At 43.7% G+C, this 24,546-nt stretch overlaps 1 protein-coding gene across 1 annotated transcript; it reads left to right on the top strand.

Moving 5' to 3' along the window:
* Positions 1 to 1,321: 1,321 nt before the first annotated feature.
* LOC143301896 (sialin-like) lies at positions 1,322 to 24,240 on the top strand. Its single transcript, XM_076616326.1, has 12 exons — positions 1,322 to 1,516; positions 6,058 to 6,521; positions 7,332 to 7,591; positions 9,419 to 9,652; positions 12,228 to 12,315; positions 15,195 to 15,290; positions 15,578 to 15,705; positions 16,962 to 17,111; positions 17,718 to 17,847; positions 19,729 to 19,879; positions 21,350 to 21,440; positions 22,271 to 24,240. Coding segments are annotated over exons 2-12 (1,626 nt in total). The 5' UTR covers positions 1,322 to 1,516; positions 6,058 to 6,520; the 3' UTR covers positions 22,568 to 24,240.
* The last annotated feature ends 306 nt before the right edge of the window (positions 24,241 to 24,546 follow it).

The raw sequence follows: 24,546 nt of genomic DNA, 5'->3' as shown, positions 1-24,546 counted from the left end.
TATCCATCCCTAGTTTCTCACACTGTGTTACATTTTCACTTGGAAACTCACAAAACATTTTCGTTTGTACCCTCAATGTGTTTAGGCTGAAACTGCGCCTGCTTGTGTCGTATGTACTGACCACATTTTAAGTGTTTGTGACACAATTATGCGTTCTTTACATTCCAAATTAAATGTTTGTCATCCTATATGCTCTGATTGTTCCATACCAAACCAAATCCAGAGAAATTATGTGAAAACTCGAAGACCATTATTTTATATATTCAGACTTCATAAGTATGTATGTATGTATGAACTTATAATTTTATCACAGATTGACACAAATCTACAGTTGGGTCAACAGCAGAGTGAAAGCTGTATTATCAATGGTTTCTCCATTGCAATGGGAAATCATTTACAGCTTAGTCTTTTGTGAAGGACTATGACTCTCAAACTAGGATGCCAAATTGCACTGGCTCTTAGTCCTGCAGCCTTGGGGGCTAGTCGGCCTTTGGGAACCATTCCAGCGCCGACTGTCCTGAAACCCTCTTGGCCGAGAGAGTGGGGATGAAACTTGGGCAAGACACTCTCCACTATAATCAAATTATAGCCCAGATAATCTGTACAGCAGTTACCTGCTCTGCTTTTCTGATGGTCATCGTCGAAAACGACTGACTATCATACATGTATGTATGTACGTATGAGTGTGTCTGGACGGTTACGTGCCTATGTGCGTGTTTGCGTGTACGTTTTCGTGCACGTGTGTGTGTGTGTGTAGCTGTGTCTGTGTGTCTGTGCACGATTAACCACAAGTAGACGGATGCAGGCAGGCGGTAGATACGTGTAAAGACAGGTCAAAGGTCGGGTCGACAAGTATGTATATAGGAGCAAATTAGGGAGGTTGGCAGTTACATATGTATACCTATAGGCATATATATATATATATATATATATATATATATATATATATATATATATATATATATATATGCTCCATGAGCATCCCTGTCTCACATCTTTACTTAGATGTTCCCGTGTCTTCGGCCAGTTTGCTGGTGTCACCCCATCGTCTGTTAAGTCTGAGGTCTCTCTCCACTGTTTGCCGCCAGTTCATCTTTGACCTCACACCTTTTCAACAGCAAGATACCATCACTCCATGTGTATGCCACAAATCTGAAAAAAAATAAAAATAAAAAAATTCGTAGTTCAGTCCGTACCACTAAACCACCTTCCTTAGCGACAGTCCCGAAACGCGGACACTGCTATTCCTTTTTGTTCCTTCGCCTTGCCTAGAACCGAGCGAAAGACTTGTCAATATGTGTAACAGACAAGCTTGAAGGTGTTTGGTGAACTATGTTTTCTATTTGTTCGCTTCGCTAACTTGTGGTTTTCTTCTGTGCGACATACGGAGAACCTTCAAGTACAGAAAGGAGTGAACTTCTGCTTGGCTTTGTTCTTCAGCATGGGATGTCAAGTATTGTAGTGTATGTGTGTATAAACTTTTTGCAGAAAAAAGTATCATCTGCCTTGGTCTCAGGTGAGCTCTTCTATCTTGGTGTGTGTGTGTGTGTGTGTGTGTGTGTGTGTGAATGTTCACAGTTTACATGTCATCGCAATGTGTATCAGGAAAACACATTTGAATATCGTTAGGCCTATACGACTGCTTAATATTTTCGTGTTAAAGTTCAAGGTCGGATCCATACACGCAGGACTGCTCTGCTATTTGGAGGAGAAGGGCTACTCTTACATGATACCCCGGCCAAGGGTGAAATAGCTGGATAGGTAGTGCTCGTCAGCCCTGTTGGGTGATCCTTCTTTGACAAAGACAGTCTGTCTTAAAACCTACTACCTGCGGTCCTCACTGCCACCGCCGCTACAGATGAACCCGGGTGTAAAGGGTGGGGCCAGTACGACACACACTGCACTTCACTTAAAAACTCCACTGCACAGGCTCGAAAGACATGCCCACGTCCTCGACCATCCCCCCTCCACCCCACCTCCTCCCCACCACGACCATTCATCAACCCTACAGCTCTACAGAAAGGGAGGAAGCGGCGGGTGGAACATAAGACTGAAAGCCGCAGTTCGAATCTTGCATGTAGGCGGTTCAGGTGAACGGGCCATGTCTGAGTGTATGCGTGTGTGACTTGAACCTGACTGAATGACACAGGAAATGAATGATGAGCGCCCAGTGGCAGCCGTCAGTCAGCTCTACCCAGGTAGGAAGCCTGTTGTGCAAATGACCCTGTGTTTGTAAAGTGCTTACAGTTTGGTCTCCGACCGAGGATAGGCGCTGTATAACTATCCCTATGATCATCATCACCATCGCCATCATCGTCGTTCGATGTTGACCGTGGGGACGACGACATTTTTCGGCAACACCCTTAAAAGACAAGGCAGCCTTTTCTACGGACAACAGTGCTAGCTTCACATGGAAAGGGGCATAGAAAAGATGGCCTGAACAAAGCCTGTTTCCTCTAACCCGTTGGTTTGCACGATCAGGGGCCATCTTGAAACGAGGTCGAAATCATCATAGAAAATTGGGTGCACACTTGCCTCGAATCTCGCATGCTGGAACGTTAGGACCATGCTTGATACGTCAAACAGCAGTTGTCTAGAACGTCGTTTCACTCCAGCGCGGACATTTTCAGTGGCCAGAATGTCCCCTTCCTGCATTTTAGCCTCGTTCTGAAATGTCCCCCCAACCCTGAACAATGATAAAACGCAAGAAGTGGGAAATTTTGAGCTCCGAAAATGTCCGCAGAGGACATCATGAACCGTGAGAAAGTCCTTGGGGGACATTTCTAGTGGTCAAATTGTTCCCATGGGACGTTTCTGGGGTCGGGGACAATCTGGGATAGTACACTGGCACTTTTGTGACATCCTATGTTGAAAACAAAACCCCACAAAACAACGGTTACGGAAACTGAAACAGAAACGTCAAAAAGAAGCCTGGCTGAAGGGGACTCCCCTCCAGTAGAGCCTATGGCGCGAGCTGCTGAAAGCCTTTGGGAAGCCAGTCCGTCAACAAGTCTTCTGATAAGGACCAAGACCAGGGTAGGGACCTGGAAAATCTGAACCCTTTATGAAAGTAGAAAAACAGTTCAAGTAACTAGAGAAATGGAAAGATACAAACTCAAGGGCCTGTGTGAGACCAGATGGAATGGCTCCGGACAGCAAAGACTCACAAGTGGAGACACCACCATCTACTCAGGACATGAAGACCAAGATCACACACACACATATGGAATAGCTCTGCTTATGACTCTGGAGGCAAGAAGGACACTTGGAACCAGTATCTCCAAGGATTTTATCTGCAAGGTTCAACTCCAAAGTCAGCAAAACTACCATCATCCAGTGCTATGCACCAACCAACACAAGCTAAAGATAAACAGAAGGAGGACTTTTATAACACCCTCCAAGCAACTGTGGACAAAGCACCAAGAAGAGACCTGAAAATCCCCATGGGAGATCTGAACGCAAAAGTTGCCACAGACAACAGTGGCAGAAAGTTCATCATGGAGATACAGGGCACTGGCACCAGGAATGAGAATGGGAACTATCTGCAGATTTCTGCACTTTCAATGACCTGGTCATGGGAGGTACCATCTCCCCCCACAAGGAAATTCATAAAAGACCTGGGTTTCTCCAGATGGAAGGACGGAGAACCAGATAGATCACGTTACCACTGGTCACAAATGGAGAAGAAGCGTACTGGATGCCAAAGTGAGAGGTGCCGATGCAGATTCAGACCACCACCTGGTTGAGGCAACCTTAAGGGTTAAACTGAAGGCCTTCCATGATCCAACAAGGCGACCATCCTGCAAGTACAACGTGCAGAGGCTAAAGAGCAGAACAGAAACTGAAGTGTATCAGTGTGAGCTGAAGAACAGTTTTGAGGCCCTAGCAGACCTAACAGAGGAACACTGGACATCAGTTTAGAACACATGGACAGAAACATGCACAGAAGTCTTGGGATCAACACCTGACACCTGGCTTCTGATCAACAAGAGGAAAGACCTAAAACAGGAAATAAACTCTGAACTCTCGCCAAACAATTAGAATATCTGGACTTCACAGACGGTGTATGCCTCCTCTCACATAGACACCAAGATGCCCAGGAAAAGCTTAACTGACAGTCTGAAGAAGCTGAGATAACAGGTCTGAAAATTAATACCAGGAAGGCAGCCAGGTGGACATAGGCCTGGCTGAAGAGGACAGACCAAAACCACTGGAGGAGTACTGTTGCAGCCCTATGGTCCACACCGAGTCAAAAGGCATAAGTCAAGTAAGTCTTCCTCAAAAGAGGGCCAGGCTTGTCCTTATACCAATCATCTGACTTGTGCACACAGCAGCAACAACAAAATAAATGTACAAACACAAATCAGCTCCCATTCAAGACTGGCAAAGCCTATTAATCCTGAATATTGACAAGAAAAAGGGAAAAGACGAAACCAACAAGGCAAGCTATTCACCAATTAGCTTGCTAAGCTGCCTTGGCAAGACCATGTAGTGGATGGTGACCAAAGACTCCAATACCATCTGGAGAAAAACGGCCTTCTCAGTCCAGTACAATTAGGTGTGCATCGACACAGAAGCCCTGAAGACGATATTGCCTGCCTGACGCAAGATATTGAGGACGCTTTCCAGAGAAAGATGGAGACCTTGGCTATCTTTGTGGACCTCATAAGCGCCTTCGACAAAGTCTGGAAAGGAGGACTCCTCTTTAAGCTTCTCAAGAAACATGTCTGTGGAAAGATGTATGGCTGGATCCAGGATGACCTTTTCCAGAGGACAGCCAGAGTGAAACTGAAGAGCCACAAAACGGCACCTTACTGGTGTCCTGCTTCCACCACCACAACAGGTGGAATCCCTACAGGATTAAGAGGAGTGGAAGTCAGAGGAACTGAAATAGTCCTAGATGTTCTTGAGTAGGCAAGAGGGATAGCCACAATGATGCAGAATTGAGGAACTTGACCCTCGAGATGCTGGTCCGAGACTATCCATGTGACAGATGGACCCACGTTTACATAGGTGGCTCTGCTGAGAGTGCTGTAAAGAATGGTGGCCGGGGCTTTCTCATTGATTCCCAGATAGCTGCCATGTCACAAAGTCCATTCCTACAGGTCAGCTGTCTACAAACTACAGAGCGAAGGCATGTGCACTGCTTCATGCAGCACAGACTCTGAATTCCAGAGAGAGCTGTCTACGCACGCTGTCATCCTAACGGACTGCAAATCAGTGCTGCGAAGTCTCCTTGCAGAAGAAGAAAGTCAGATCCTGCGAGACATCAGGCAGGCATAGGGGACACTGAGCCAGAGGACAGTGCTGACCCTCCAGTGGATCCCATCGCACTGTGGAGTCAGCGGAAATGAGGAGGCTGACAGGCTGTCAAAAGTGGGCAGCAAAATGGAATAGACTGTCCATCCTATCTCCTATAGAGAAGCACGAGCAATCCTGAAGAGCCAGTTCAGAGAGCAGTGGAGAAACAAACACCAAACTGGAACAAACATCAAACTGGATCCGAGGAGGATGCTCTCTGTATATTGTAGGCTCCTTTCCCACCTCAACAGACTGAGACTGTCCCCCTACTGATGAGTGCCCATGTGGCAAGGGTTCGTAGACACCAGAGCATTTGCTACAGTTCTGCCCAACGTTTGGTGCACTGAAGAAGAAAACCTGGCCCTGTGCGGTGGAACTCCACGGGAAGCTCTGGGGACCACGTGCTGCACTGCAGAAGACGGAGGACTTCGCGCTGTAGACCCGATGGACCAACTAACAGCATGACCCGGGAAACGCGGAGAAATCAAAGAAATCCCGAATAAGCTATACAGAATATACGGACAATAAAGAACAAACACGTGGTTGCCTCGATGGTTTTTTGACTTGAATAAATAATGAAGCTAGGAGAACAAATGAGTAACAAATAGTAAAGAATAAGTGTGAATGACTTGTATTCAGAGAAAGTCGAAAATACATGTTTGAATGTCTTGTATCAAGAGAATGTCATAATCATAAACGTGAATGTCATGTGTCAGGAGAAAGTCATAATTGTAAGTGTGAATGTCTTGTGTTAAGAACTTCCTGAAGGTGAACCCCAACAGAGGGCAGCAGGACAGTGCAGGTGAACCCCAACAGAGGGCAGCAGGACAGTGCAGGTGAACCCCAACAAAGGGCAGCAGGACAGTGCGGGTGAACCCCAACAGAGGGCAGCAGGACAGTGCGGGTGAACCCCAACAGAGGGCAGCAGGACAGTGCGGGTGAACCCCAACAGAGGGCAGCAGGACAGTGCGGGTGAACCCCAACAGAGGGCAGCAGGACAGTGCGGGTGAACCCTAACAGAGGGCAGCAGGACAGTGCGGGTGAACCCCAACAGAGGGCAGCAGGACAGTGCGGGTGAACCCCAACAGAGGGCAGCAGGACAGTGCGGGTGAACCCCAACAGAGGGCAGCAGGACAGTGCAGGTGAACCACAAGTGGGACTTGTGCAGCAGCCTGACAACAGCAGCCTGGTGGAGGGGGTGCCTGGAACAGCCAGTGCCAGTATGAACTGTGACTCATTGTGTAGTGTTGTGCTGCGTTGTGTTGTGTTTTGCTGTGTTGTGTTGTATTGTGCTGTGTTATGTCGTGCTGTATTGTGCTTTGCTGTAGTGTGTTTTATGCTGTGTTGTGCTGTGCTGTACTGTTGTGTTGTGCTGTACTGTGCATTGAAACATAGTGTGAATATGTCGATGAGTGCAAATAAATTTCTTAAAGTTTTCAGTAAACCTCTCTCTCTCTCTCTCTCTCTCTCTGTGTGTGTGTGTGTGTGTGTGTGTGTGTGTGTGTGTGTGTGTGTATGGATGGTCTGAGTGAGTGAGTGAGTGAGGAGGAATTTACATGCACGTGAACAGGTGCTTTTGAAAGGAGTGAGGTGCGTTAAGGATTTGACCCTTTTCTCTTTCGTGAGAAAGCTTACTTTTCGCCACAACTCTATTTTCACTGCTGATGTAACATTTGAAAGAACAACAAGTCAGGTCGTGATCCCACAGGTATAATTCTTTCTCTCAACCTTTCGCCCTGTATTTGGGCTTCAGTGGGAGAAACAGGATCAAACGCAAATACAGTTCTACAGGTTAAAAGATTAAACAAGACTCTTTTTGGTGCGTCCTCCATTACGTTAAGGAAAAACGAAGACATCTTGCGCTTGGGTTTATTATTTGATATATTATGACGGAATGAAATAAGATAAATATAACGAAAACAAAATCAACAATTTAGGCCTCGATGCACAAAACCAGTTTACATAAATAAAAATTCGTTACGTTCGCACACAAACTGCACTCCAGCATTTGATTCTGATTCTGATTGCAGTGACGTATTGGATGTGTTCGGAGCGGTGGCGTCTGGCCTACCTCCTCTTTATCGGTTCTTTCTTCGGCTACGCTCTCCGGGTCAACATCAGTGTCGCCATTGTCTGCATGGTGAAGTCTGGCACCAGTACCAGCAGCAGCAGCAGCAACAGCAGCAACAACAACACCAGCAGCAACATTAGCAGCAACACCAGCAACAATGTCGCAGCCACCACTGTTTCCATTTGTGGTGGATCTCTTCCTTCGTCTGATTCCAACACGGTAACCATGGATACATGAAATGAAAAGGAATTACACCTCTCATCCCCCTCCCCCAACCCTCCAAAAAAGAAAGAATAAATGAAGAAATAAGACAACACGTTGTATACTATGAATAGATAAAATATAAATCAAAATAAGTTCAACTTGATTAAAGTCAGATTTTTTTAATGAAAAAAATGAAACAGAAGAAGAAATATAAGATAAAAACGTAAGACAGTCAAACAGACAGACACAGAGAGAGAGAGAGAGAGCCATCGTGAACAAACAGTAAAAGGAAGTACATGGGATGACTGGAAAGAAGGAAAGAAAGAATGGAAAGAAATAAGTAAATTCGAGTCTGTTTATTTCATGGGTTGAAATGACGCTAAAATACCAGCAAATGTATTAGACACAACAACCAAGTGCAACTGTGTTGTTTTCCGACACAATGATGTTGTTATAAGCATAAACACTACATAAACACTCACATACACACACACACACACACACACACACACACACACACACACACACACACACAGACTCCCACTCAAACACCCACAAACGCTGTTACACAGTGTATCAAAACAAAAGCTCACTGTAAACAATACTTGAGGCTTTCATCTGGTGGGATTCGTAGAGAATGAAAACCCTCAAAATGAAGGTTTCAAGCTATAATATTGGTTTGTTTGTTTTTTCTGTACCCACTTCCAACATGACCCAGCCCCCTTCCCGTTAACTCACTCAGTACGGCCAGTCCTCTCTTCTCCTCTACACAGACCACTCGGATGTCCAGTGGGTGTCTGAATGACCCAACCTTTAGCTTCCGTCGTCAGAATTGTGGTATTCTTTGTCAACATTCACGTCTTCAGTATAAGAGCCTTCCGCTTGCAATATTTTGATGATGGTAATTGGGGTGAAACGCTGTTAGCGTCGTCTCTTTCGCCGTTCGTATGGAAATAGTTAATGTACCTTGTAGCAAGTAATCATCATCGGGATAACTAGAGTCACATCAGTTGATCAACAACAACACTACTTTCGTTTTCTGTCACGTTTTCGTAGTTGCTATTGTTGACGTTGTGCGGAAAATCTAACAAAATTCTATCCATCTCCTTTGTGCCGTGCGTTCTCGCAGCCATGTTGACACGCTCAACAACTTTCCGTTTTACAAAACACAAAAAACCGCATCAAAATCGAGCCAAAACTTTACAATTTGCAATTTGCAATTAAGTAAGCATATGCAAATAAATAGCTGGACTGTTGATAATGCAGTTAAGATAAGATAAGATAAGAAGATAAGATAAGAATAACTTTATTATCTCCAACTGGAGAAATTTGGTCAGGTGCATTATCACAACATAGACAAGTAAACAACATGGGGACCATAACTGTTAAAGTCAGCAACAGCTTTTACGAATATTACAAATGTAAAAAATATCACATACACCGTTTCATACATACATCCACACACTGCAGGTAATAACTAGTATTATTAATGTAAAAACAGAAAGAATTAAGAAACATTATTTGAATATAATTATAAGCATAGCCTACTATACTGCACATTGATTATAATAGACAGATAAGATAAGAATAAAGATAAATTGCGGAAAACCGCAACCAGATAATCAGCACACACCCGCACCCACCAACCCCCCACCCACCCCACACACGCGGATTACTAAACGCGGATTGCCCCTAAACCGCGGATATATCTGCGGTCGGAAGTGAAAGGCTTGTAAAGCGCTTAGCGTTTGGTCCCTAACTGGATTGGTGCTGTATAATTATCAATAATTATAACAATAATAATCTTCATCATCACCATAATAGTAACAATAATTTCTCCAGGAAGGAGAATTCGACTGGGACAAAAGCATCCAAGCCAGCATCCTCTCCGCTTTCTTCTACGGGTACCTGTTTCTCCAAATTCCGGGTGGATGGCTGGCGGGTAGGTTCGGAGGCAAGAAAGTGCTGGGTACCAGTCTGACGGTGGTTGCCCTGGCAACGGTGCTGCTACCCGTTCTGGCCCGGCAGGACTACCGCTACGTGTTCGCCCTGAGGGTGATCATGGGGCTGGCTTCCGTGAGTGGGAGGTTGGGGAGAAGGGCGGGGGGAGGGGGAGGGGGAGGGAGGGGGAGGGGGCGAGGGGGAGGGTGGTCGTGATGGTGGTAGTGGTGAGGGTGGTGGTGGCTGTGATGGTAGTGGTGGTGTTAAGGGTGGTGGTGGTAAGGGTTGTGGTGTTAGTAGTGGTGGTAATATGCTGAGTTCAGGCATCAGCTGACGTGTTTTTGTTTTTTTTAACAGTAGATGTGGTGTAGCGTATATGGATCTGTCCGCACGCTCTGACACCTCTTTGAAACTGAAACTGATGATATAAATGGTTGTGGTGGTGATGATGATGATGATGATGGTTATGGTGGTACTGGGAGTGGTGATGATGATGACAACAATGACGATGACATTAGTTGTTATTGTCATCGATGATAATGACGATATCGGCGACGACGATAATAACGGTAACGACAATGATGATGATGATGACGAGAATGAAGGAGGAAGAGGAGGAGGAGGAAGAAGAGGAGAGGAGAAAGACGACGGCGAGGACAATGAAATGACTGAAACAATTGCTCTGATGGTGGTGGTGATAGTGGTGGTGGTGGTGGTGGTGGTCACAGCTGTGATGGCAGTGCAGGTGGAGATGATGGTGATGAGAATGATCATGACGACGACGACAACGCCAAATGCAATGAAGACATGACGTCGACGATGACGACGACGACGAAATGGAAAAAGAAGAAGTATTCAACTGCATTCATTTTGTTCATATCCTTCCAGAGAGAGGTATGTGGAATGTTGGCCTATTGGCAAATTACCTTAGTTGGTATTCCAACCAAACAGAATTCCAGTATTTCTTCTTTCACAATATATGTGGAGTGTAGTTCTGGTGGTAACGTGTCCGCGTAGGAAGTGAGAGAATCTGAGTACGCTAGTTCGAATCCCACTGTCGCCAGTATTTTCTCCCCCTCCATCAGACCTTAAGTAGTGATCTGGACGCTAGCATTCGGATGTGACGATAAACCGAGGTCCCGTGTGCAGCATGCACTTAGCGCATGTAAAGAACCCATGGCAGCAAAAGGGTTGTCCCTGGCAAAATTCTGTAAAAAACAACAACCCCCCCAAAAAAAAACAACAAAAAAACAAGAAAACAACAACACTTCAATAGGAAAGCAAATAGAATTGCGTGCAAGAAAAGAATAGACACACTCAAAAAAAGGGTGGCACTCTAAGTGTAGCGACGCGCTCTCCCTAGGAAGAACAGCCGAAATTTCATAACACAGACGTCTGTTGTGACAAAAGAGTAATGCAATACAATACAATACAATACGAAGACTGAAAGCACGTAGAAAGCACGTAAAAACAACATCAACAACACCAACCAACCTACCAATCAATTGATCAACCAATCAACAAAACAATACGAAAAATGCACCCAATCAAAGAAAGACACAGAGCAAACAAAACATTCGAGCTGGCTTTTTTTTTTCTCCCTTTTTTTTCAAACCAAGAATACCAATATTTCCTTTCCCACAATTTATGCAAAGCATTGACAAATGCTGACTTTTCAAACCATAAAAATTTCCAGTCTTCTCTTTTCCACAATTTATGAAAAAAAAATTACTAAACTGGTATTCCAACCAAACAAAATTCCAGTATTCCCTTTTCTCCAATATGTGAAGAAACGTTGACCTGAGCTGGCCAACAAAGTTGCAGTCTTTCCTTTTTCCAAAATCTGCGAGAAAAAATACCTAACCTGACTTGTCAAACCTATAAAAAAACACACCTCACTTTCCCATTTCCCCCTTATCAATACTCAATACTCTTGGAGCTGTCGGAATTTCTTGAACCTGACTTTCCATTAATTTTGCTATACGTACCTTAACGAAGTCAGAGCCAAGTCTTCTATCACCATTCACTTTAGGCCAAAAAGGCTGTCTTAAGCTGTAGAGTTGAATTTACGACTTATTGGCTGACGTCCTTCTGATAAATATCTTCAGGGCTGGGATCTTTATTCTTGCTGTGCACGTGCTTACATATCCTTACCAAGCTCTTGTTTCCTGGTAATACTCCACCTATGCAACTTTGTTGATGTAGTAAAAATTCACTTTGACGTGTTGCCTTGGTGATGTGGTTAGCGTCGGGGACTGAAGTCCAGTAGGGCGCAGATTTGAGTCACATCAGGGGTGGGGTTCTTCGGACAGTTGCCGGCTCCTACGCACAACCGAGTGTGCTATGGGTTCAAGTGAGATGACTGGGACCACACAGTTTAGGGTCATCCACTTCACGGACGCATCTTTGGGGGTGCTGCTTAAATACTGCAGGTGCCTGTACCTATCAGCCTGGCTGATGCCAGGATGCTGTGAACGGACAGCCTTGTCAAGCAGTCCTAAACATAAATGAATTCCCATAGTAGCATCCCCCCCCTCCCCCCCCCCCACCCCCCACTTCCAAATGAACCCATAGCAGGATTTTCATCGCCACCGTTATCAATTGTCATCTTTAAGATATGGAAAAACAAAATGTCCCAAAGTCTGGTGCACAGAACAGCATTACTGTCAGCCACGAGCCATGAAGGATGTTGATGTGATGTGTGTCACAGGGGCCAATTTATCCGTCCGTGCATGCCTTGTGTGGCAGGTGGGCCCCACCTGGAGAACGGTCCAGAATCACCTCATTTTCCTACTCAGGTAAACAATATATTTCGATGGGTGGGGAAAGAAGGAAGTAAGGGGTGGAGAACGAACGAACGATTGTTTTCTTTTATGGAAGAAATGGAATAAGCATGTAAATGCTTTATACATCCAACCATCAGGGCCAAGAGAAAATAAAATCAAAATATTCACAACAATAAGAAAGTGTTACAGAAGAACGGCAGACGGTATGGCCAGTTCCAAACTCCGTGGAGGATCAGGCTTTACATTTCACACTATATCCTTCGTAGGGAGGAAAACAAAGAAGAGAAAATATCATTCTTGAATGGGAGAGAAAGGGGAAGTAGGGAGGGGTGGGAAGGGCAAAAAATAAAGTATAATATTTTGATGAGATAGGGAATCAAGGACAGGCAGTATGATTCAGATTGAGTTGTGACAGGTTGGGTTTAAGTGACCGTGGGTTTAGGCTGAAGTGGATTATGTTAGGTTGAACTGAGGGTGGATTTAGGTTGCACTGGGATATGTAAGTTTAACTGAGGTTGAGCTGGGATATGTAAGTTTAACTGAGGTTGAGCTGGGATATGTTAGTTTAACTGAGGTTGAGCAGGGATATGTCAGTTTAACTGAGGTTGAGCAGGGATATGTAAGTTTAACTGAGGTTGAGCAGGGATATGTTAGTTTAACTGAGGCTGAGCTGGGATATGTTGGTTTAACTGAGGCTGAGCAGGGATATGTTAGTTTAACTGAGGTTGAGCAGGGATATGTTAGTTTAACTGAGGTTGAGCAGGGATATGTTAGTTTAACTGAGGTTGAGCAGGGATATGTAAGTTTAACTGAGGTTGAGCAGGGATATGTTAGTTTAACTGAGGCTGAGCAGGGATATGTTAGTTTAACTGAGGTTGAGCTGGGATATATAAGTTTGACGGATATGTAAGTTTAACTGAGGTTGAGCAGGGATATGTAAGTTTAACTGAGGTTGAGCTTGGATATGTCAGTTTAACTTAGGCTGAGCAGGGATATGTTAGTTTAACTGAGGTTGAGCAGGGATATGTTAGTTTAACTGAGGTTGAGCTTGGATATGTTAGTTTAACTGAGGTTGAGCTGGGATATATAAGTTTGACGGATATGTAAGTTTAACTGAGGTTGAGCAGGGATATGTAAGTTTAACTGAGGTTGAGCTTGGATATGTCAGTTTAACTGAGGCTGAGCAGGGATATGTTAGTTTAACTGAGGTTGAGCAGGGATATGTTAGTTTAACTGAGGTTGAGCTTGGATATGTTAGTTTAACTGAGGTTGAGCTGGGATATATAAGTTTGACGGATATGTAAGTTTAACTGAGGTTGAGCAGGGATATGTAAGTTTAACTGAGGTTGAGCTTGGATATGTCAGTTTAACTGAGGCTGAGCAGGGATATGTTAGTTTAACTGAGGTTGAGCAGGGATATGTTAGTTTAACTGAGGTTGAGCTTGGATATGTTAGTTTAACTGAGGTTGAGCTGGGATATATAAGTTTGACGGATATGTAAGTTTAACTGAGGTTGAGCAGGGATATGTTAGTTTAACTGAGGTTGAGCAGGGATATGTAAGTTTAACTGAGGTTGAGCAGGGATATGTAAGTTTAACTGAGGTTGAGCTGGGATATATAAGTTTGACGGATATGTAAGTTTAACTGAGGTTGAGCAGGGATATGTTAGTTTAACTGAGGTTGAGCAGGGATATGTTAGTTTAACTGAGGGTGGATTTAGGTTGGGCCGGGATTTTAGGTTTTACTGGGGTTGAATTTCGGTTGAGCTGGGATATGTTAGTTTAACTGAGGTTGAGCAGGGATATGTTTGGTTTCAATGACAGAGAGTTTGGGTCAAACTGGGATGACACAGATTCAGCTGAGGATAGGCTTTGTTTGAATGTTCTCGGATTTTAGGTGGTTTAACTTCGAACGGATTTAGAGTTCAGCTGAGATACTCTGATTCACCTTAGAATAGATTTTAGAGTAAGGATAGGCTGAGTTTGACTGAAGACAGAGTTTGGGACTGACCTGGCAGATAGGTGGGGTAAACTGGAATATGGGTTGGGTTTTAAATGAGGAAGATTTGAAGCCCAACACTCGGCTGTCACAGACTGGCATAAGTTTACATTTGGGCCAACAGCAAAGTGAGAGCTGTATTAGCAATGGTTTCTCCAGTCAATGGGAAACCATTTACAGCTTAGTCTTTTGTGAAGGACTGTGACTCTCAAACTAGGAGGCAAAGTTGCACTGGCTCTTAGTGCTGCAGCCTTGTGGGCTAATTGGCCTTTGGGAACCATCCCAACGCCAACTGTCCTAAAACCCTCTTGGCCGAGAGAGTGGGGATGTAACTTGGGCAAGACACTCTCCACTATATTCAAATTCTCGCCCAAATAGTCGGAACAGCAGTTGCCTTCTCTGCTGTTCTGATGGTCATAGTCACCCACGACTGACTATCGTATATATATATGTTAGTGTTGAACTGTGATATATGGGTCTATGTATTGGGTTTCACTGAGGGTGGTTTGGATAGTCAGAACAGCAGTTGCCTTCTCTGCTGTTCTGATGGTCATAGTCGGACATGACTGACTATTGTACATATATATATATATATATATATATATATATATATATATATATATATATATATATATATATATATATTTGTGTTGAACTGCGATATATGGGTCTATGTATTGGGTTTCACTGAGGATGGTTCGAGGTTGATCTTGGATTGTTTTGGGTTAACTGAAGATAAGGTCTGGGTATAGTGTCTTTCCCAAAGACAAGATGAAAAGCCGAAACAGGAGCCTCAAATCTTTACCACTGGTGACCACAGAATCAGAAGACCAACGCTGAACCAACTCTACCATGTTACCTCACATATGTTGATGACGTGTATATGTTTGCAGGGTACATGATTGGGAGCATCAGCACCTTCATATTCTCCGGGTACCTCTGCGCTTATGGGTTTGACAATGGGTGGGGCTCCATCTTCTATCTGACGGGTAGGCATATCCGCAATAAGAAAAAAAAATCATAGGTGTGTATGTGTGTGTGTGTGCTCGCATATGTGTATGAGGAATATTTTTGTTTTCCTTCCTACATAATGTAAACCAACCTTGCATCCGGCTATCGCGTGCGTGTGTGCTTGTGCTCCTTAAATCAGATCAATATCCATTAGATAAGAAATATCGAATAATCAGCTTGTAAAGATACAGTTTGGAAAACGAAATTCTATTAACTTTACTATTTTTAGTCAAAGCTTAAAATTGTCCTGTGTTCATTTTCCCAGGAGGTACATGTTTCCTGTGGGTCGCCGCCTGGTTTTGGTTCGTGGCGGATACACCGGAAAGCAGCCGGAGAATTTCGGAAGCCGAGAAACGTTACATTGTCAGCAGTATTGGACAGAAACAAGAAAGGGTAATACGTCATGAGTTTTTGCACGTCACCAGCAGCATCCAACTATAAAAATAAGTATGATCAAAATATTTTCAGCATCACCCACGCGTCATCAAAATGTGAATAACGCTGAATCATACTTGAAATTGAAACATATCAAATTAAATATATAACTGTATTTGTATTTGTATTTCTTTTTATCACAGCAGATTTCTCTGTGAAATTCGGGCTGCTTGCCCCAGGGTGAGCGCGTCGCTATAATACAGCGCCACCAATTTTTTTGTATTTTTTCCTGCATGCAGTTTCATTTGATTTCCCTATCGAAGTGGATTTTTCTATAGAATTTTGCCAGGAACAACCCTCTTGTTGCCGTGGGTTCTTTTACGTGCGCTAAGTACATGCTGCACACGGGACCTCGGTTTATCGTCTCATCCGAATGACTAGCGTCCAGACCACCACTCAAGGTCTAGTGGAGGGGGAGAAAATATCGGCGGCCGAGCCGTGATTCGAACCAGCGCGCTCAGATTTTCTCGCTTCCTAGGCGGACGCGTTACCTCTAGGCCATCACTCCATAATTGTCTGCTTATCATCTGCATTCTGTGCTTGAAAAGTGTTCATATCATTTTTGTCCAGATATCAAATATTAGAAACTCGATCTAAATAATAGATCTACATTCTTGTTCTCAGTTTCGCCATGCTATCAGTTTGTTTGGTTAGCCTCCTTTGTCAAAAGAAGCTCTCTCTCTCTCTCTCTCTCTCTCTCTCTCTCTCTCTCTCTCTCTCTCCTGTCACCTCTCTTTCTGTCTCTATTCCTCTCTTGCATGTTGTGTATGATCCAATAAAATTGACTCTAGGGTTGTGTGTACGTGTGAATTGTTTTGTAAGATCTAACTTCAACAGGTTTTTGGTTGCAACTACAGTACTATCAGCAGTAGTTGTAGCAGCAGCAGCAGCAGTCGTAGTAATAGTTGCAGTACTGCTGCTGTTGTTATTATCAATGCCAGAATTACTTTCGCACTTCTACTACTATTGCTGCTGCTGCTGCTGCTGCTGATGATGATATTGCTGCTGCTGCTGCTAGATAATTATTAGTAGTACTAGTATCAGCATCAGCATGATCATCATCGTCATTGCCATCATCAGTGATTATGATGACGACGACGACGACAATGATGATGATGAATTATCATTATCATTATTAATTTTGTTGTTGTTGTTGTTGTTATGATGTTCGTTTACCAAACGTAACACATGCTCACATCAATTGATGCTATCAGAAGTTCCAAGTGCCATGGCGAGCTATGCTAACGTCCAGGGCCTTATGGGTTTGCCTCACCGCTCAGTTCTGTAACAACTGGATGCATTACACCTTGATGACGTCACTGCCAATGTTCATGAAGGAGGTGCTTCATTATGACGTCAAACAGGTACCTTGGACCAGATTTTTGTTTTCGGCGTGTGTGTGTGTGTGTGTGTGTGTGTGTGTGTGTGTGTGTGTGTGTGCGTGCGTGCGTGTGGAGGGATGAAGCGGAGGGGAGGGGATGGGGGTGGGGGTTGGGGGGGGGGGGGGGGAAGGGGGCAGGGGCAGTGGGTGTAGGTTTGTATATGTTTGCGTGTGTATTTTTATGTCTGTGCGTGCACACGCCGGTGTGTGCGTGTGTGCGTGTTCACAGAGGATTATTTTGTATGTGAGTATTTGAAGGTATGTATCAAACGCGAACTGATCTAAGTTTGTGCACACGAAAGTGTTTTTTACCTTTTAAGTGTTGCTGGTGATGTTGCTGTTGTTGTTGTCTTATAATGATGATGATGATGATGATGATGATGACGGCTGTAGTAATGGTCATGTATGTATTCTTCTTGTTGCTGTTGTTTTTATTGTCGTAGTTGTTCCATGATAATGCAAAATATTTCTTGAAACCCTAATTACGACGACGGTGTGGGTGTGTGTGTGTGTGTGTGTGTGTGTGTGTGTGTGTGTGTGTGTGTGTGTGTGTGTGCGCGCGCGCGCGCATGTTTTATGCATATTTCAGAATGGGCTTATGTCGTCCATTCCATATATAACCATGTTCGTGGTATCGATCATCGGAGGTCACGTGGCTGATTTTCTACGGGCACATTGTATCTCCACCCGTCTGACACGGCGGTTATATCAGGCCACTTGTGAGTCTGTCTGTCTGTCTGTCTGTCTGTCTGCCTGTATGTCTGTATGTATGCTTGTCTGTCTGCCTGTCTGTCATTCACGACGGTTATATCGGCCCACTTGTGAGTCTGTCTGTTGTCTGTCTGTCTTTCTGTCTGTAATTTCTGTTTATCTCTCTGTGTTTCTGTCTGTACTGTCTGTCTGTCTTTTTGTCTGTCTGTCTGTCTGCCTGTTTTTATCTGTCTGTCTGTACTGTCTGTCTGTCTGTTAGTACTGTCTGACTGTCTGTTTGTCTTTACTGTCTGTCTGTCTGTTAGTACTGTCTGTTTGTCTTTACTGTCTGTCTGTCTGTTAGTACTGTCTGACTGTCTGTTTGTCTTTACTGTCTGTCTGTCTTTACTGTCTGTTTGTCTTTACTGTGGGGAAGGTGGCAGAATGGTTAAGACGCTCATCTGCCAATACAGAGTCCGTGAGGGTGTGGGTTCGAATCCCGCTCTCGCCCTTTCTCCTAAGTTTGACTGGAAAATCAAACTGAGCGTCTAGTCTTTCGGGTGAGACGATAAACCGAGGTCCCGTGTGCAGCACGCACTTGGCGCACTGAAAAAGAACCCATGGCAACGAGAGTGTTGTCCTCTGGCGAAATTACGTAAAATGAAATCCACTTTCATAGGTACACAAATATGTAAGCATGCACTCAAGGCCTGACTAAGCGCGTTGGGTTATGCTGCTGGTCAGGCATCTGCTCAACAGATGTGGTGTAGCGTGTATGGATTTGTCCGAACGCAGTGACGCCTCCTTGAGAAAGTGAAACTGAAACTGAAACTTTACTGTCTGTTAATACTGTCTGTCTGTTTGTCTTTACTGTCTGTCTGTTAGTACTGTCTGTCTGTCTGTTAGTACTGTCTGTTTGTCTTTGCTGTCTGTTTGTTAGTACTGTCTGTCTGTCTGTTTGTCTGTTTGTCTTTCTACACTGTTTGTCTGTCTGTTAGCATTGTCTGTCTGTTTGTCTATCTTTCTATACTGTCTGCATGTCTGTTTGCCTGTCTGTCCTTCTGTCTGTACTGTATGTCTGTCTGTTTATTGTCTGTCTGTCTATACTGTATGTTTGTCTTTGTATATTGTCTGTCTGTCTATACTGCATGTATGTTTGTTTGTTTGTCTTTTTGTCTGTATTGTCTGTCTTCGCAACGTTTATATCAGGCCGCTTGAGACTGTGTTGATTGTCTTGTCTGTCTGTACTGTTTATCTGTTTGCCTGCCTGCCTGTCTGTCTGTCTGTCTTGTTTTGTGTCTGTTTTGTCTGTGTTGGCTCTGTGTTCTCTCTGTCTCGTTTGCATTGACTGTTTATCGGTATTGTATGTCTGCCTGCTTGCCATGTCTGTATCATCTGTTTGCAATGTGTCTTTTTCTCTCTGTCTGTTTCTTCGCCTCCGCCTTCTGTCTTTGTCTCTGTCTCTCTGTCACTGTCTGTCTGTCTGTCTCGCTTGCTCTCTCCTCTCTCTTTAACTCTCTCTCTCTTTCCTTCTCTCCCACTCTCCTCTTTCTTTCTTTCGTTCATCCCCGCCTCTCTCTCTCTCTCTCTCTCTCTTACTCTCGTGTGCTCCTCTTTCTCTTCTATCTGTCTGTCTCTGTCTGTCTGTCTGTCTGTCTGTCTGTCTCTCTCTCTCTCTCTCTGTCTAATAATAAAGATTTTGTCTTGTCTTTGTCTTGTCTTGTCTTGTCTCTCTCTCCAGGGCTGGGTGGAAAAAACCCCATATGTTTTGCATATCTGATTACCCTGGTAAAATAAGATTTCGTTTCGTTTCGTTTCGTTTCGTTTCTCTCTCTCCCACACACACCCCTCTCTATGATCTCCCGTTGAATTCTCCCATTTCGTCATAGTTTTTGTCTCCTCAACCCCAGCTTTTCTAGGATCCGGGGCATGTCTTGTGGGGGTGGGTTTCGTGAACTGCGAACACCGGACACTGGCTGTGGTACTGCTCGCTGTTGCTGTCGGGTTTGAAGGCCTGTGCTACAGTGGCTTCATGGTCAACCACATCGATTTTGCCCCCCGGTCAGTTGTGGTTGGTGGGGATGTGTGTGTGTGTGTGTGTGTGTGTGTGTGTGTGTGTGTGTGTGTGTGTGTGATTACTTTTTAGAAATTTTATTATTGCTATGTTTTGTTGTTGTTGCTGTTATATTATTTATATAGTTATTCATTCCTTTATTAACCCTTTCACCGCCAGTCAATTTAGAGTACAAAATTCCCTTGTGGTATAAACACAAAAAAGACAGTGGCTAAATATAGCTGGGGATTCCCCCTGCGATGTATAGAAAATATGGCCTATCCTACCACCGAGCATTAAGAGCAGTAGGTTCATGGATAACAGAGCAATGAATGGTCACCTTTCAGTGACATGGGTCCTCTACCACGCCTGTGCATAAATGCGAGCTTGGCGGTGAAAGGGTTAATTTATATGTTTATTCATGTTTCAGGGATTCCGAGACAGACTAAAAAAAAGAAGGCGGGGAGGGGGGGGGGTACACCATCATAATTATTGTGCGGAAGATGACTCATTCCAAAGGATCTACATTCAGTAGTAAGGTTGAAGAGGGGGCTTACCTCATTGAAAACAGTCAGAGAAGTAGGCACCAAATATGTGTAAAATAGAAAAGAAGCTGTTTTTAATTCTGAAAAAGAGAGAAGACTAAGAAGAATTTTTGTGTATCCATGTATAGACGTGTACTGTACAAATGTGGCTGATGTGACACTTGTGACTGAAACTCCACTGATACAATAGATGGCTTAATTACGTATAACTTTTCTGTAATCAGTGACTTCGTCAATGAATCATCGTTTCCAAAACACCTCCTCCATATACCCTTCTCCTGTTCCGACTCAGGAGGAAGGTGGCAGAATGGTTAAGACGCTCAGCTGCCAATACAGAGAGTCCGTGAGGGTGTGGGTTCGAATCCCGCTCTCGCCCTTTCTCCTAAGTTTGACTGGAAAATCAAACTGAGCGTCTAGTCTTTCGGATGAGACGATAAACGAGGTCCCGTGTGCAGCACGCACTTGACGCACTGAAAAAGAACCCATAGCAACGAGAGTGTTGTCCTCTGGCGAAATTACGTAAAATGAAATCCACTTTCATAGGTACACAAATATGTAAGCATGCACTCAAGGCCTGACTAAGCGCGTTGGGTTATGCTGCTGGTCAGGCATCTGCTCAACAGATGTGGTGTAGCGTGTATGGATTTGTCCGAACGCAGTGACGCCTCCTTGAGAAAGTGAAAGTGAAAGTGAAAAGTGAAATGTTCCGACTACAGTAGATACAGCATTCTATGTACCTGTGTTTCCAAGTTTTTGTTTTGCATCCTTCTCTTTCAGTGTTCTGCGCGCGCGTGAAAGTTGGGTGTTAGTTCATGCGCTTTGATTTGTTTCCGTTGAAAATTGGGCGCTATGTGACTATTATCATCGTTATTATTAATATTATTATGATCATCATTATCATTATCATAATCATTATCATTATCATGCACACAGGTATGCAGGCGTTCTTTACGGCATCACCAACACCGTGTCTACCATCCCAGGAGTTGTGGCCCCTGAGGTGGCTGGTCTTCTGACTCCCAACGTGAGGGCTCTCTTTGTTTCTTCTGTCTTTCACACACACACACACACACACGCGCGCGCGCGCGCGCGCGCGCGCGCACACACACACACACACACACAGAGCACCTCCCACCAACACATATTCAAATTAGACTAGACTGTTACTCAAATGCAAAACGAAAAAAAAGATATGTTATCATTTGGGACTTGAAAGAGTCCACAGCCGAAGGGACCTTTCGAAGTTCAACAGGTAGTGAGTTCCAGACAGTTGGGGCTGAGAAACTAAATGGTCGGTGACCTAGGGTTTTCATATTAGTGTAGTAACATTTTAGCTGAAGATCGAAAGATCGAAGTGAACATGAAGACTGATAAGTTGTTAGTGAAGAAGAGAGATGCTGCGAGAGTGTGTCATCACCCCCCCCCCCCCCCCCCCCCCCGCACCCCCCTAAAAAAAGAAAGAAAAAAAAAAGAACAACAACACCAAACAAACAAACAAAACAAACAAACAACAACAACAACAACCACCAACAACAACAAAAACAAGCGGCACTCGAGCGTGGCTGTTTTGGACTGAATGCGGAATTTATTTGAAAGCCAGTGCAGCCTTTGAGCAAAGGTATCAATTGCTCACGCTTAGATTTCAGATAAGCAGAATCAAACCAGTTTCAGAGTTCCCTTTTACAATAATATGATGAAAGTTACACGAATTTCACAATTTAGCAGTGAAAAAACAACAACAATAAACACAATCCTCATGTGTAGGTGTAGAACAAATGCTTTTAAAACAAATACCAGAAATTTTACTTTTTCTTCTTCTTCTTCTTGTTTTCATTGTTAATTCCCTCTGTGCAGAGAACTCAGGAGGAATGGCGCAACGTATTCTACGTCTGTGGAGGCTTCACTCTGCTGGGAGCCATCGTCTTTGGGGGATTCGCACAGACCGACACCGAGCCCTGGAACTCCGTTCCCATGGAAACCGAGTACGGCGTCACGGAACCGGAACCGGAAATGGACAGAAACAAAGCGGAAACGGAAATGGACGACCTGGAGAGTGGGGTCGAAGAGAGCGGAACTTTACTTGCATCAGGGAATGGGAACAGAGGATGGGAACTGAAGTCTGGAAAACGCTGGAACAAAGTTGTTAGTTAAATTGTCCAAGGAAGAAAGAATTCATGGTCAGGTGATGTGCGGTATGATTAGCATTTAGTTTGTTTGATTTTCCCAATGTGTATCGTTGCTTTCAAATTGTGTTTAACATATAATTTCGCCCGTGAAGTACGAAATACTTTACTGTATGTATTGTAAGCCACCCGCACCCTGGCCAACGTTTTGTTCATCGAGAGGGTGTTAACTGATAGTCTGGAACCAGGCAAAATCTTGTCAGGATGGATACCCAATGGTCCGACTATCAGTGCACATCTTGATTGAACCGGATGCAGGATGACTCACTAGGTTTGTGTTCGAATCCAAACACTGAACGAACAGCTGACAGAACTAACATGCACAGTGAACAGATAAAACAGACCACGCCCAAACAAAATTTACGTACACGGTGGACGATAGTGAAAACCACACACAACCGAGTTCGAGTTCAATGCTGAAAAGCTCTTTATATAATTCAACTTAGATCCAATAACACAATGCAAATTGTAACTATTAACTCACTCAGTACGGCCAGTCCTCTCTTCTCCTCTACACAGACCCCTCGGATGTCCAGTGGGTGTCTGAATGACCCAACCTTTAGCTTCCGTCGTCAGAACTGTGGTATTCTTTGTCAGCATTCACGTCTTCAGTATAAGAGCCTTCCGCTTGCAATATTTTGATGATGGTAATTGGGGTGAAACGCTGTTAGCGTCGTCTCTTTCGCCGTTCGTATGGAAAGAGTTAACAATAATTCAACATCACTTAAAACAAAGTTTTAAAACGCGTCCACTCAGTTCATTCCTTCCTGCAGGCTGAACAAAAAGATAGGCCCTGTACGTTTATCTTTTACAAATGATATTATAAATTAGGAATGAGCCCGTGTTACACAATACTGATATCAACCCAATCATTTATCTCGTTACTACATAGTAGTCTCAATACTAGACGTGTTAATCAACTCGAATTTATCTGATAAACATAAGTGTTTATGGTGGTAAAGCCGTCAAAGAAAGCTAAGGTTTTTCTGATCGAAATTTCGCTGGGGCCTGTGCTGTGGCTGGGTTAATTCTGGATCTATTTGGGTGAAACGTTCGTTGGTTTCATTCTTCGGAAAAGATCGAAATAGGAATTGCAGTAGCCAAGGGAGCTAAGCTTATGGGTTGTACTTGACTATGCTTCCATGATAATTAATTCCTTTAAGTGTGGCTCTTACTAGTTGCTCTCTTGCTCTGTCTTGCTCTGACAAGCTCCCCGAATCTACCAGCGTCGTGCCTTATATAGTTTTTGCCGACAGACCAACTACGAAGCCAGCCAATCAGCGCTCACTTCCACAGGGTCAACGGTTATGAAGCACAATTCGAACTTCTCCGAAGTCAGGCCTTGATTCGGACCTAATTTTACCTTTCTCGGTAAAACTTTTGACACCACATAAACATTGAGGATAATTCTTGTTTTTTAAGTCACAGGCACACAAATATGTGGGTTTTTTTTTCAAGAGCCGATTTCTCCATTTCTACTTCTCGGGCACACGAACTTAGAACAAATCATTGGGGAAAAAACCCAAAACAAAACAAAACAAACTATGACAGGTAGATCAGTTCTGTTTTTTCTATCTTAAACTTTGATTTTTAAACTTTTGGAAGGTATACAAAGGTAAAAAAATTGCGACTTTAGCCCGGTTTTCGCGTGCTGCGTCCCTCTGTCTCACACACACACACACACAGATATATATATATATATATATATATATATATATATATATATATATATATATATATACATATATATATCTAAAACAAATAAAACAAAATTGAAAACCAACACCTATTTTGTTAAACAAAATAATAAAAATCCGGCAGCGTGGTCACGGACTACACTAAAAACAGGTGACATAATGCTATTTTTACGTCATCTTTCTGACCTTACATGACGTCTTCTACTACGTAAAGATATCATGTTCTAAATATTCCTTCACTTGTCTTTGT

The sequence above is a fragment of the Babylonia areolata genome, chromosome 28 (genome assembly GCF_041734735.1).
Source record: "Babylonia areolata isolate BAREFJ2019XMU chromosome 28, ASM4173473v1, whole genome shotgun sequence".
Lineage (NCBI taxonomy): Eukaryota > Metazoa > Mollusca > Gastropoda > Neogastropoda > Buccinidae > Babylonia > Babylonia areolata.
Note: the sequence above shows the minus strand (reverse complement) of the source record. Positions and strands in the feature narration are given on the sequence as shown.